Source organism: Typopeltis vanoorti, chromosome 1 (genome assembly GCF_054136105.1).
Source record: "Typopeltis vanoorti isolate ZY-2024b chromosome 1, IOZ_Tvanoo_1.0, whole genome shotgun sequence".
In the NCBI taxonomy this organism is placed as follows: domain Eukaryota; kingdom Metazoa; phylum Arthropoda; class Arachnida; order Uropygi; family Thelyphonidae; genus Typopeltis; species Typopeltis vanoorti.
This window is the reverse complement of record NC_143549.1, coordinates 63608908-63624487: the sequence shown is the minus strand read 5'-3', so window position 1 is coordinate 63624487 and position 15580 is coordinate 63608908. Positions and strand designations below refer to the sequence as shown.

General features: G+C 36.3%; 1 protein-coding gene across 1 annotated transcript in view; it reads right to left on the bottom strand.

Moving 5' to 3' along the window:
* Positions 1–796: 796 nt before the first annotated feature.
* LOC150110036 (glycolipid transfer protein) overlaps positions 797–15580 on the bottom strand; it is a 108957-nt gene continuing 94173 nt past the window's right edge. The window contains exons 4-5 of the mRNA XM_090390855.1: positions 13546–13696; positions 797–2093 (exon numbers count right to left, since the gene is read on the bottom strand). Coding sequence (XP_090246981.1) covers positions 1908–2093; positions 13546–13696 — 337 coding nt within the window. The 3' untranslated portion in view covers positions 797–1907. The remainder of the gene's footprint in view (positions 2094–13545; positions 13697–15580) is intronic.

The window sequence follows — 15580 nt, the reverse complement described above, 5'->3', positions numbered from 1 at the left end:
CTTGGGAAGCCAGACTTGGATTGACCAGCATAAGGTTGTATACAGGGCCGCGCCAACCTGAGGGTGCAAGGGGTGCACCGCACCCGGACGGCATTTTATAGCTAATATCTAATTTGGATTATACAATGCAGTATTAGGGGCGGCCGATAAAAGTTTGTACCCAGGTGGCAAATACCCTTGGCATGCCCCTGGCTGTATATAATAACATATCCATTACTACTCTTGTTATACATGTGATTATTTTCTTCTAATGAAAGAAATTCCTTTGCCTAACTAAAACAGAGTGCAAAACTTTATTCTTTAAGATTGTTATTATTATTATTTATTTTGTACATTACAGTTATCATCAGAGGCATTTTTTCACCATTGTGGCATCAATATATGTTCATCTACTTCATCTATCTATATAATTTAACATATATAATTTAATATATAGATTAACAAAGAGGAAAATCTCGTGATTTTCCTCTTTGTTAATCTGGAGAAGATCATGGTAGTAACAGGCTATAATATTTAGTCTTTTGGCATTTTAGGCATGTAACCTTCAGTTTGTTGAGGAAGTGGTGGAGAGGATCCAGAATAAAGTGAATGAAACCATCATGGGTTTGTGGTGTAATTTCTATGAGGATAGATTAATGCTTTGTAGTTTACAAAGTTCAGTGAATATGCAGAGAAGAGGAAGATATGACTGAAACACAGGCATCTTCACAGATTCTATGGAGATGAACTTCTCATGCAAATCCCACCTACAAATGGCTATAATAATAATAAATAAATAAACACAGGATGCCAATAATCTATAAATTTACGTGTTTTCCAACATATTCTGGCTTGTAAAAATTCAGAACTTTTTACAATGATAAGATTTTCTATATACATATAAAGTACATAAAAGTGTAGAAAAGAAAAGAAATATAATTACAGACTTCATCAGTTGCATTAGCTAATAGCTTTATCCTTGCTCTGCTTAATTAAACTGATTAAACAATTATTCCCCTCTTAAAATCAATCATCTCAGTTGCTTTAATTTTTTTTTGTTCTAATGCTTTATTTCACATGTGCAATACTTTCGTACATTTTTGTAATATGAATCAGTTCTGCTTTACAAATATTATTATTGAATTTCTTTAACTGCCGATTTCTTCAGAAGAATAACTGAGTAAATGTGATACTTCACAGCATAAAGGTTACTTTGGATTCTTATGAGGTCTAATATCCAGGACCTTGGGATTGTAATCCTGTTTTTACTATATCAAGTGAAGTGGAAATAGGTGCATGCAACTTTTAATCAAAATGTAAAACCTAATTCGTGTTACTTATCTGTAACCAAAAGGACTAGGTGAACATGAAAATTTACAGGATCTAAAAGGAAGCAATTCTTGAAACTGATACTTTACATGAATTTATTATGGAAGTTAGCAGCCTAGCTTCATACAACTAACTAGAAAATGTATAAAGATATACATATATACAAAACACTATTATTAAGGAATCTCAGCATTAACTGAGAATCAACCTAAATAAATATAAAATATCATACAAGTGGGCTTGCATGGTTCCAGTTAGTGTAGCAATCCATCCATAAAAACATTGAATGGCAGAATCACCCAAAAATAGTGCAAGTATTTTTATAGGCAGTATAATTATAAGAATTCAATAAATATTTTAAAATTTCTAGGTCACACTGGTTCTTCTTCTATAAACTTCCATAGAAATTAGATACAAATACAAATCTGTTTTCCAAATTTGGTTAAAATTAGATTGAATTTTAGACTGGAATAAATAAATTAATTATATTAATATTTTTTATGAAAAAAGTGGTATAAAATTCATAGCATTCCAAAGAATTGATAGAATGCAAGTTATGCAATTCAGTTTTTCGCATTTGGAAAAAAAATATTTCACTTCTAAACTTGAGCATCAGAATTTAAATTATATTTCTGATACAGATCAATTATCACACACAAATTGTTATCTAGTCCTTTCAGAAACTCTTCAATACTATTCATTATTGCTGCTTCATCCCTTTCTTCTTGATTACTGGCTAAAAGAATCATAATTTCTTTTCGTGAAGGAGCTGCACGTATACAAAGCTGTAAAAATAAGTAAAAAGTAAGGTATTATTTCTGGAAAAATTCCCATGTTACTCCTCAAAGTAAATGTTATTTTTATGGCTATTTAGCCTAGCTTTGTTTAGGAGTACTCTTTTTTTTATATAATGTCATTGGCTTTTTACTCAAATTTTAGGGCATTACTGATGTTTCATATGGACAGATATATGCAGAATATATAAGAAGAAAAAAACCAGACATACCTTTGTGGGATGTTGCTGGCTGTCTTCTTTTTGCAGCGGCATCCTGGCATATGGCAATATACATTCATTGTTGCAGGAAGGAAGTACGACTGAACGGAATAGGGGTCGGAAAAGTGGGGTTTGAGAGATATGGGAGAATTATTGGTGAGGCAAGAGGTGTGTGAACGTTTTTTGAAAAACCAGTTTTTTTATATATTTTTTAAATTATTGGGAAGGAGAAAACTATTATCCCCTGATCTTATCCAATAATATCCTTCTCCTTCCCCAAAAATTTCTGTTCACCCCATCCCAAAGTATTCTCTGCCTACCATATTCTAGTCTTCTTCAAAGTACTCTCCATGTAAGTCAACAATGCAACTGTCTCACTGTTTTTTCCACTGCTGGAAACAGTTCTGGAACTGTTCAAGTGGAATATTGTTTATGGCCTCCAGCGACTTTTCTTTCATTTCTTCACACATCAATGAAGCACTGCCCTTTCATGGTTTTCTTTGTCCATCAGAAGGAGGTGTTTTCTTTTGAAGTGTCTCAAACATAGGGGATGATGATGGCATTACTAAAATCTTTCTGAAGAGATGGTCGAGGATTGGAGGAAGAATTTATTATTTTTCTGATACTGTGTGAGCTGACTGTAGCTATTAGCAAAAGATAAATTAGCAAAACAGTCAGCAAGCTCTCTTAATACCACTTCCTATATAAAAAAACTCTATCCATTTTATAATTTCTATTCAGAATTTAATGTTAAATAATAGAGATACTTTGGTCAGCTTTTATATCACCACGCTGTTCACCAGTATTCATTACACCTTATCACTTATAGAAAGTTTTTCCACCTGATATTACTGATCTGTTTTCCGTTGCTATCCATTATGGATATTTCTCTTGGAAGTGCAAAATTGCCAGATAGAGGGGTATCTCTATGGGTTTCCAGATAAACAGATAGAGGGTATCTCTATGGGTTTCCAGATAAACAGATAGAGGGTATCTCTATGGGCTCTCCCCTCTCACCACTGCCTTGCTAATGCTAATTTTTTACAGAAAATTAAAATTTTTGACTCAATCCCACTCAAACCTTCTATATGGTTAAGATATAGATATGTATATCTAATAGTTTAGCCTTTCTAGACACCTTGGTAACAAGCTTACCCAATGATAACTTTACTTTTCCAGTATACATGAAGCCCAACCACACAAGTAGATACATTGATAAACTTTTCCATCACCCAACTTCCCTAAATAATATGATATCATTAAAACACTAACCAATAGAACCTATAACCTTTGTTCCAATGAGTCCTCTCTTACAGCAGAACTTAATCATATAAACCACACCTTCTTATCTAATGCCTATAGTTCTCAAAGTATCAAAAAAAAAATCAATTCTTCCCTCAATCATCGGAATCTTCTATTCAGAAAGATTTTATTACTGCTATCATCATCCCCTATGTCTGAGGCACTTCAGTAAAAAACAGCCAGAGTTTAAAAGAAATATAATCTCTGCACAGCTTTCAAGCTCGACTAAAAGTTTGCTAAATCTTATACATTCCAATAAACATCAGTCTCTTCCTCTCTATGTGCCTGGAATTTACAAAGTGCCTTCTTCCTGCAAGTTGGCCTACTATAGAAAGAAAGGAAGACCAATCAACACCAGTATGGAAGAACAAAAAAAAAATACATCTGCAGTCATGACTATGGTCAATTGGATTTTGCAGACCATGCTTTAGATACGGCTTATAGAATCAGTTGGAAAAAGACTACCATGCTCCATCACAGTAAATTTAGAAGAGAAAAACCATTTTTGGAATCTGCAGTGGCTCTCAGAAATCAGCCTAATTTAAATAAATATGGTTGCATAAAGTTTTCCGAAATACTTCAAGATCCCAACAGGTCCCTTGAGTCCTAACTAGGCAGGGAACTAATCTTTCATCCACATGAGTCACTTAGTTGCCTTTGTGTGTGTTACAAGTCTCATATTGTACTCCCCCAAACAATATCTCAGTGACCGAGATGAAATATTAGAAGAATTAAATAATATTTTAATGCTTTCTCGGTGCTATTTCACTCTGTTAAGCTTCTAACACGGGATGAAGATGATCATCTGGTAAAAATGCTTGAAACTTTAGAAATGGTACGGGTAAAGCAAATTTTCATACAGGAACCTTCATACAACTTCTTTGAAGATACCCTCTTCCACTGCAATCCTCTATGTGCTAGTGGCAGGAATTTCATGCTACTAGCAAAAAGAATTCTATTCACTAAGTTTTCTGAGTTTCCAGTAACCTCATGGTTGCTCATTCCCTCCATTTCACAGTGCAGAAACTGCCATGTTCATAAACGCAATGATGACGATAAGTAAAAATTTAATAGCATGGAATTCAATGACCTCTTGATAAAGACAATGTGCTTTGTGTGCATTTTCATTGGTATGTCCATAATAAAGGATTGGATCAGCCAATTCAGTATAAACTCACCCCTCATTGGAAAACACACCAACATATGACTTAGAATTACTGACCTATCAGTATCTTTTAGAACTCCTGAGAGACATATAGAACTGCCACTTGTTCATGATGAACCTATTCAGACTAAATGCAACTCCAGGCATGTTTTGCATGTAATCCTTTATAATCACTTATAAAGAGAGATACAACTCACTGAGTCACAGCTCTCTGCTTTGCATATCATCACTATTTGTGCTGCAACTATAGTGAGCAAGAGGTGTATGGGGAGTTGAGTAAACTAGATGTTAATAAGGCTGTGGGACTTGATAATATATCACCACATATTCTGAAGGAATATGCGAGGGGAGTTGACACCAGCCTTGACATATTTTTTAACATGCATCTTGCACTCGGTCGAGTTCCTAAGGAGTGGAAGGAGGGCAAGATTGTGCCATTTCATAAAGGAGGTGATCGAACTCAATTATCAAATTATAGGCCTATTTGTGTGTTAGGTGTTGTGGTTAAGTTGCTGGAGAAGCTTGTGAGAACTAGGATCCAGAGTTGGGTTGACAACAATGGTATTTTCTTTGATGGACAACATGGATTTGCTAAAGGGAGGTCATGTTTTAGTAATCTACTTACTTATTACAAGAAAGTGACTACTTCCTTGGACAGAGGAGAAGGATACACAGTAATATACTTAGATTTTGCAAAGGCTTTTCATGGAGTACCTCATGATAAATTAATAGTCAAACTAGAGCAGATGGGGGTTGGATATTAGATTAGTACATTGGATTGGAGACTGGCTATCTGATAGGCATCAAAAGGTTGTGTATAGGGGGGGGGGAGTGATATCCAGGAAAAGGAAAGTCACTAGTGGAGTGCCTCAGGGGTCTGTTTTAGGGCCATTACTGTTTAACTTGTATATTAATGATATAGGTGAAGATTTGGATGGAGATATTCAGTTGTTTGCAGATGATGCAAAGTCGGGATGAACCATGAAGAATAGTGAAGATATTGTGGCTTTGCAAGAAGACTTGAATAAATTGAGTGATTGGGCACGGAAATGGGGATGTGAGTTCAATGTTGCAAAATGTAAGTTTTAAAATTTGGAAAACAAAGATAGGATACAGAATTTATGCTTGGTGAGGATATATTGTTCGAGGTGGAAGAAATAAGAGATCTGGGGGTGATAGTGGATAAGGATCTGAAATTTAGGGAACACATAGCTAGAACTGCGAAGACAATGCAAAGGCTTCTAGGAATGATGCAGAGGACACTGACATGTAGAAGTAGAGAGATTCTTTTTACTTTGTATAAGGCTTTGATTAGGCCACACAGGGATTATTGTGCCCAGATTTGGTCACCTGGTTTTCAGAAGGATAAAGAGATGTTGGAAAGGGTTCAAAGGCGAATGACTTAGGTAGTTTCTGACCTCTGGAAAAGTATGAGGAAAGAATGAGAAGATATAATTTACAGAGCTGGTGGACAGGAGGAAGAGGGGGAGATATGATAGAGACCTACAAGTTGGTAAGGGGTTGTTATAGGATTAATGCTGGAGAAGTTCTACAGAAAATAGTGGGAGATCAGGGAAGAACCAGAGGTCATCCCTGAAAACTGTATAAAGGTGTGAGTAGGGGAGTGAGAGGCAGGTTCTTTTCGTGCAGAGTTGTAAATGATTGGAATGCCTTGCTTGAGAGTGTGGTGTCTGCAACGAGTTTGAATGTGTTCAAGGCATGGTATGATGAACTGTGTGTGATAAAAGGACCTCCCAGATGAGTCATTGACTCCATGAGGTCTTGGGGTAATAATAATAATAACTATAAAGGATTGCATTATCTTTAAAATGCAAGGTTTCTGACCTCATGTTTATTGGGACCTCTTTGTTATGTTTTTAAAGCACAGAATATGACATTATCCGTACGGCTACAATGGATGAAATATATTAACCAGGCTAAACATTATATCCATGTTATTTCGATAGTTTCACAACAGTACTTCAATTTCAAAGATTTGCCTCACATCCATGTTTTGCATGATGGCTAAACAATATCATGGTCAGTAGGGTGGTTAAGTTTATGAAAGGGATGTGGAATGATTCCTGTATATATTTCGCTATGCATACAATACATAGCCACAAATTTAAGCTAGTTTTTTCAATTAAATTTCATACTTCAGAATAAACCACTTTACTATGGGTGCCAAAGCTTGCTATTCCTGGCTTCAGTATTTGAGACATTTCTTAGTGAGACAAAAACTCTAATATTAGATTACTGTAATATACTTATAATATTACAGTTCTTGTCTCACTTCCATTTCATTGTATTTCAAGAATAACACTATGCTTGAAAATCGAAACAGGAATGGAACAATAATATTATTGCTATCTTTTCAAACTTCATTAATATTATAAATTAAAGATGCCAAGAAATTATATTCTTGGTTTAATCCTTTATCCAAGTATAAGCAAACAAAGTTTGCACCTGAAGTAATTTCAGGACTGGGAAACTCCTATATAGAAGCTAATGACTTCACATCACTTGCCTTGGTATTTATTAGAATTTATTACTTAGTATTTATTATTATTATTTTCATAGAGTCAAAAGATTCATTGCAGGAGACCAACTCTATTCATTACCACAATACCTATAATACATCTCCATAAACCTTTTCACTGTTGGGGTGCTCGCAACCAACCACCTCCAGCAATCCATTCCACTCATTCAACACTCGTCAAGAAAAGAACCTAGTCTACACACCCTTACCTTACTAACCACATTCTTAGGCAGCTTCGAAGCATTACCCTATGTTTACCCCCTACTCCCCAGTGTATTGAAAAACTTCTTCTGTGTCAATCTTATAGTATCCCCTTTAGCATTTAAAAGTTTCTATCATATCCCTTCTCCTCTGCCTGTCAGCTAAACTCTGCAACCCCCCCCCCACCCACACAAATCCTCAATCTATCCTCATAGGGAATACTGCACACACCTGTCACCAACTTGGTCACCTGGTCTCTGAATCTTCTCCACAACCTCCTGATTGCAAGAAATGCAGGTGACCAAATCTGTGCACAGTAGTCAGCATGTGGCTGAATCATAGCCTTATACCTTCCTATCATTACCTGTCATTGTGCTCTTCAGCATCCAAGTAATCCTCTGAGCTATTCTGCCAACTCTTGCAATATGTCCTCCGAATTTCAAATCTCTATCCACCATCATTCCCAGATCTCTAGCCTCATCAATTTCCTGTAAACTAGTACCATCAATGTGTAATCTTTTCATCCAGAACTGCATTACATTACATTTTACAACACCAAATTGACAAGCATTGTCCTTTTACTGCACTGCCAATTTATTTAAATCATCTTGTAAGATATCTACATCACCTTTATCAACTACTGCTCTCCCTAGTTTTGCATCATTGGCAAACGACTGAATGTCCTCCTTCAAATCTTCTGCTATATCATTAATATACAAATTAAAGAGTAGTGGTCATGATACAGAGCCCAGGGGCACTCCACTAGTCACCTTCATTTGCCTTGATTCCTATCCACCATACACCACCAATGATGTATAACTGTCACCAATATTCATACCACCAACCTCATATCCATTCCCATTTGCTCCAACTTACTTAATAGTTTTCTATGCAGTATTCTGTCAAATGCCTTTGCAAATTCCAGCAGTATCATGGTGTAGCCATTTCCTTTATCGAATTCTGCTGTAACCTTATTATAAGATGTGATAAATTACTGAGACAGGACCTACCATTTACAAAGCTGTGCTGTCCCCCACTATAAAATATCATATCATATCATATTATGTAATGGAATTATCTTATCCTCTTTCCACTCTCTTGGAACCTTGCCAGAGCTGAGACTTAGATTAAACAACTTCCATTAGAGGCACTGCCAAATGACTTGCACATTCTTGTAGCACACAAGCAGACATGCCATCCAGGCCCACTGCTGTATTCACACTGATATTTTTCAATATAATGAGTGCCTCCAGTTATCTACCTAAATGCTCACATCAATCTCTGTCACTTCACCACCTGGTTAAAAAGTGATCACTTAATAACTGAACTATTTCTTCTGCTTGTGTCACTTTCTACCATTAGCACTGGGTAAAGTTATCTTACCATAATCATTCTTTCTCTTACTTGCTACGCAACAAAAAAACTCTTTTGGATTTATTTAGGACTGCTTAGCTAATTTTCTCTCGAAATCTGATTTAGCCTGCCTTACCATACTAGTCACCCTTCTTGCTTCTGCTTTAATGCTGCTCGTGGGCATGCTGATCATGTTGGTGTTTATATTCCTTCCACAATGCTTTCTTTTTTTGCAGCTCCTCATCCACTTTATATTGCTACTCATCCACTCAATCCCTATTTGGTTTCTCCTCCTGACTCTGGGTATGCGCTCTGATACTGCCTCGCTCAAACAATCCTTGATCACTTCCATGCACTAATGACATTCATTATATGTAGTTTCTTATGCCATGGCACTGCTCCAAGCCTCTTAAGTTTATCATAATCGCTTTCTAGTCTCACATAAACCCTTTCATAACTGTAATTTCCACATGTTGAGCAACCTCCCAGGATAAGACTGCATGGTCACCTTCTCCAATCAGAGGTAGAGGTACTACTGCAGTTATAGATAGATCTTCTGATGCTATTACCAGATCCACTCTCTAAGCCCTAGTCCCTTCCATCACATACTGTTTCAGGTAATTACCCTTACATGTGTTGAGGCTAAGTGCTGCGAAGAATACATGTTAGATGTTTAATGGAATATTAACAGCACTGAGAAAGGATTAAAACTAATTTTAATACTTCCAATATTTCATTTCCGTCACAGAAACATCTTCGGGGATTACAAAAACTTTTTTGCAACAACACACACACACACACACACACACACACACACACACACACACACACACACACACACACACACACACACACACACACACACACACACACAAATACAATACAAAGTGAAACTAAAGTCCTATCTAGGTGGTGTGCCCTCTATGGGCATTTGCAGGTGGCCTGGGATGTAAAGAGGGATCCCTGATAATTAAAGTTTCCCAAATTTTGGGAAGTTTAATGCAACCGTATTTGTTTAAATTAGGTTGATTCCTGAGTGCAGATGCGGATTCAAAGAATAGTCTTTCTTTTTTGAATTTACTATGGTGGAGCATGGTAGTTTTTTTCCAGGAGATTCTGTGGGATGTATCCAATACATGGTCTGCAAGGCCAGACTGACCATAATTGCGTTTGCAGATGTAAGAACTGTGTTCTTCTAACCGGATGGATGCTGACCTGCCTGTTTGTCCGAAGTAGGCAGATTTACAGGAACAAGGTATTCTATATACACCAGGCACTGAAAGAGGAGGGAACTGGTCTTTAGTGGAGCGGATAAGGGTAGCACGGTAATTTAAAACAGTAGGGGGCCTCTGGGTTTTGTATAGCTTAGGGCCTCAACAAGTCCAAATCTGGCCCTGTTGACTAGACACATGCTTGATTGCTTCCTCCCTTAATATCCCTAGTTTCTCTGGTTTTGCACTTCCGAACTCTCACTGAAAAACACTTTCAGCAAGTGCCTAATGTCAAAACTACTTAATTGAGTGAATTTGATAAACGTAAGAACCTGTACATCAGGCATTTACGGGTTCTTGCTTTTATCAAATTCACTCCACACATAACTATAAACTGCACATCATTCCGCCTATACAATCTTCTCATTGATTCATTGGCAAAAGTTGGCAGGAAGGTTCTTGCCATTGTATTTTGGGATGTGGATGGTGTAATTTACCAAGTACCTCAAAAAAGGTGAAACTGTTATAGCAGCAGATTATTAATGTCTATTAATGTCTATTTCTATATTTAGTTTACCATCTTCAGTAAGAATTGTGCCTAAGTAGCTGAAATGTTTTACTTGTTCCACAGGTTCTCCATTCACAACACAGTTGACATTTTCAATGATTCTGCCTATTTTCATTGTCTTTGTCTTTTTATTGCTGACCTTCATACCATATCTATTACAACAGCTATTCAATTTAGTCAGAGAATCTTGCAGACTTGTAACGGATTTATTTAGAAGTATAACATCGTCTGCATAAAGCAAAGAGCTGACATTAACATTTCCAATTCTGATATCAGGTTTAATACCACATTCCTTCATAATGTGATCCATATAGATAATGAATAACAGAGGGGATAATGTACATCCTTGTCTCACACCAGATTTAACATTAAACCATCTTCCTTTACTTCCTTCAATTCTAACTGCTGACTCACAACTCAAATAAAGACTAAGTATTGCTTGATATAATGCCCCATTGACACCATATAACTGCAGCGTATTGAATAGCTTCTCTCTTGGCACCTTGTCATATGCCTTTTCCAAATCGACAAAACTTAAATACAGATCTTTGTTATATTCCCATGCTTTCTCGACTATTTGTCGTAAAGTGAAGATCTGATCCTGACAGCCTCTATTTGGCCTGAATCCAGCTTGTTCTTCACCAAGCTTTTCTTCCACAATTCTTCTCAACCGTTTCTCAAGTATACTTGCATAGATCTTGCCAGGAACACTCAGTAGGGAAATACCTCTGTAATTCTCACATTCAGTTTTATTTCCCTTTTTATATATGGGTACTATGAGAGCTCTACTCCAATCATCGGGAATTCGTCCCTCTGTCCAGGCTTTCTGAACTATGCAGTGCAGCCACTGTAAGACTCTTATACCACCATACTTCAGCATTTCTGGTCGAATATCATCTACTCCTGCTGCCTTTCCACATTTCAAGCCTTTGATGGCTTTTTCTACTTCAAGTATGGATATGTATTCCTGACTGCATGCCTGGTCAGTGTTTTTTATCACTGTGCTGTCATCACTGCTTGTTTCATTTAGCAGTTTTTCAAAGTAATTACTCCATACTTCAAGGATATCTTTTTCTCCTGTTTTCATTTCACCTTTATCATCTCTAATTCCTTTTACAGCACTCTTTCCTCCATTCCTAAGTTTCTTCAACAACCTCCAGAATATTTTGCCACCTTCTTGATATTTATTTTCTATATTCTTGCCAAAGTCCTCCCATGACTTTTGTTTAGCTAGTTTTACACACTGTTTAGCTTTCTTACATTTGTCTCTGTATTCTGTAAGAGTAAAAGCTGACTTATTTGCCAGGAACTTTTGATATGCTTTTTTCTTTTCCTTCACTGCCTCTTTAACTTCCTGTGTCCACCAGGGAGTTCTGATTTTTTTATCTTTGCACACAACCTCACCACATGCCTCTCTGGCAGAATCAATCAATGTTTCCTTCAGAGTTTGCCACTGAATCTCCAAGGTTTGATTCCTGTTCTCAAACTCTTTCATTTTCTTTTCAATAATATTTCTGTATTTTAGTCTACAGTTTACATCTGAGAGCTGCTCAACTTTTATTCGCTTTAAAACTTTCTTACATGTTATTCTTTTCAATATGAAATTCAATTTTATCCTGCTCAAGACTAAATAGTGATCACTTCCAATTTCAAATCCTCTGTACACTCTGGTGTCCTGCACCAGGGAGAAAACATCACTATCAACAATAACATAGTCAATGAGACTTTTCTTATTCCTAGCCTCTTCTCTCCATGTGAATTTGTGCACATTTTTATGTTGGAACATGGTGTTAGTAATAACCAGTCCATGTCCTGAGCAGAAATCCAACAGATATTTGCCATTATTATTAGCTTTGCTCTTTTCTCCAAATTTTCCCAAAATATTTTTGTATGTCTCACAATCATTTCCTACTCTACTATTTAGATCCCCAACAAGGACCAACTTTTCCTTTTTCATTGTGTCAGTTGCTTTTTCTAAAGCCTCAAAAAATTCCTCCACTTCTACCTTAGTAGAACCTTCTGTGGGACCATAGGCACAAATAAGTCTCATTGTCCAGTTCCCCATTCTCATATTTGCCCACATTACTCTACTTGAGACTGACTGCCATTCAAGAAGATTAGCCTCGTATTTTGTGTTGAATACTATGGCTACTCCTTCTTTTCCTTGATTGTTATTGCCTGAATATAACATTTTGTATTTATTGCTCAGAAAGATCTCACCAGTTTTGGTCTTTTTTGTTTCAGTCACCCCTATTATGTCGATCTGGTACTTATCTAATTCCTCAGCTAGCTCCATTTCTTTGCCATTCAGGCTTCTTACGTTGATAGTACCGATCTTTAACTCTGGTGATGTTGAGTTGGGGTTTGTTTTCAGATTTGTTCCAGTAGCTGACTTTTCGCTGTTCGCCCTGGTTCCCTGGCGAAAACAACGGGGGCCTTGTTTAACCGGGCGACGCCCCAGCCGGCATGAAATTTTGTCATGTTGTACCATCATTTTTTATTTTGGTTTAACCAATAAGAATACAATTTGGTCGGCTAAATCCCAAATTGCCAGCCCATCCTCGTTCGTTCAGTATCAAAGTAGATACCCAACAGGGTGCACCACGAGAAGGTGAGGATTGGACATTAGGTCAGAAGCCCTGGTCGGTTCTCCGCATTCCTTTAAAGGCTATGTGGAGGTCTCCTCTCAGTTATACAGCTAAAGTACAAAATTTCTTATATTAAAAATACTGCTATTAAATAAAATATGAACTTATAGTTCAAAATGTCACACACATCAGAAAGATTATTTTCTTATATGTTTGATGCTAATTATCATCCATGAAAATGCACATTGTTTTGATTAGAATATCCAAATTCTGCATAAAATATGTTTCGGGATTCAGAATGAAAAAAGCTACTCACGGAAAAAATCTTTTGCACCATCCATCCATGATAAGGTTTCAACTTTTCTTCATATGCTTTTGTAAAGAATGGCACTAAGTTTTCAGTACGATTTTCTTGTTTAAAATCTTCAACCATGCAAGTAAGGAAAACAAAGACATACTCCAATGCTCTAAAATTAAATTGAAATATTAAAAAAAATAATTAAAATCAATGAGAAAAAATCCAGAAACTATCAATTCATTTATTAAAATAACTTAAGATATATCCAGTGTAAAAATAAATATAATTTTGTATTCTCTAAATTTTTGATTGTATTCTTTATTCTAAATTCAATGTTTTTCCTTAACTTGTCTTATTTACTTTATTTATTTTATCTTATCTTAACAGTCGTAACTCGGAGTTTTGCTATTGTTGCTTGAATTAGTCTTATCACCTTTAATCCTTTCCGTCTACAATTTACCCACCCCCCTTTTCTCGAGGTCGTAACTATGCTACTTCCACGTATGTGTGTATTTAGATACAGAAATTGCCTCTGGCTGGAGCCAATTCCTTTGTCTAGCTAGCTAGCTTTCTCTCACACTGATCTTTGAAAATTTATTTTATTAACGACTGAGCCATCAGAGATCGTGTAAAAGAATTGTATATCTTTCTTATACATGCAAGAGAAACGCTCAGCACAGCACGGAAATATCTCTAAAATTTAGCTCTAAGTCAAGCAATGTTTTGAAACTTACTATTAGTCAGTCGACTACTTTTACTTTTTAGGTCACACAGGTTCTATTTTTTTATGAGAAGTGCATTGGTAAGGCAGAATCAGGCAAGTTATTTAACAAACAGAACAATTTATTCATTCTAAATCAAGGTACATACAAAGATTAATACTACGCATATCAAAATATCTGGCTCTAATTCACTCAACTAAATAACATGGAAACAATGTAAATCACGTGTCTGGTTCTCCACTCGATTTAACAAGCATTTCTCGCTTAAGTTTAATGACAAGGAAAATAAATACACTCACATATAAATCAGACACGTGGATAGATTTATTCACACTTTAAATTAATTTAACTCAGGCTATAAACTTTAGGCATAACTAAAACTTTTTCTTACAATTCCTCTTTCGTTACATAACATTAGCTGATTCCTCAGAACTCTGCAAACTAGTTCACAATTACTACCGCTCTTTATGCTAGCAAACTAGGATTAGCAATCTTTGCTTTAAATTTCACATCTAGGAAAGTTCTACATAAAATCTTACTTATCAGCTACCTTGTCAGCCAGTTCATTATACAAGATCCTAGAGATCGTGAACACGTTCTTCTTTCTGATAAAATCCATAAACGGGCACTATTTCTACTATATTTCACGACATCAATGATACATCACATGTGAAGATTGTCAAGGAACTTAGTGGTGGGATTTCTAGTAGACCATCACTGCTATTACGAACCTCCTATCATCGTCGGACTTCTGCTGGCGGGACACGAATCCCCTTCATTGGAATGGCAGGACACACAGGAAACTCCTTGTAGTGAGAGCAGGAACAGAGAGCCAGAACAGAGTGCCCCTTTGGCCCCTCGAGTCTTCCCTTTTATTCTACTCTCCCAACCTTGGAACTCCTACAGATTGAGTCGCTTGGATTTTCTTGGAGGAGGGGGGGTCTTCTCCGCAATCCCACAGTCGCTTAGTTTTGGCAGGAAAACCTATACTTCGTTGACCTTCACGATTTGCGCTAGCCTCAGGTCAACATTTTTAATTCGGTCTGAGTCATTTCTTTGTTTGGACAATTTTTATAACAATTTATTCTAACATTTTTCCAGATTTAACACAGCATAAATGAGTTAAGTGTTAATCAAATTACAAGTATTTTATATTGATTTTATTTCCCAAGTAAAATCGGTATAGAAAAATTTTTATTCTAAATTTTTTCTATACAAGATTTTACACCAGATTTATCTGCTAGATAATATCATCTCTTTGGATCAAATAACTATACAAAAACTCAGAAAGTATCATGCCAGATCAAGGATGCTTCCTTAGGACAACTTAA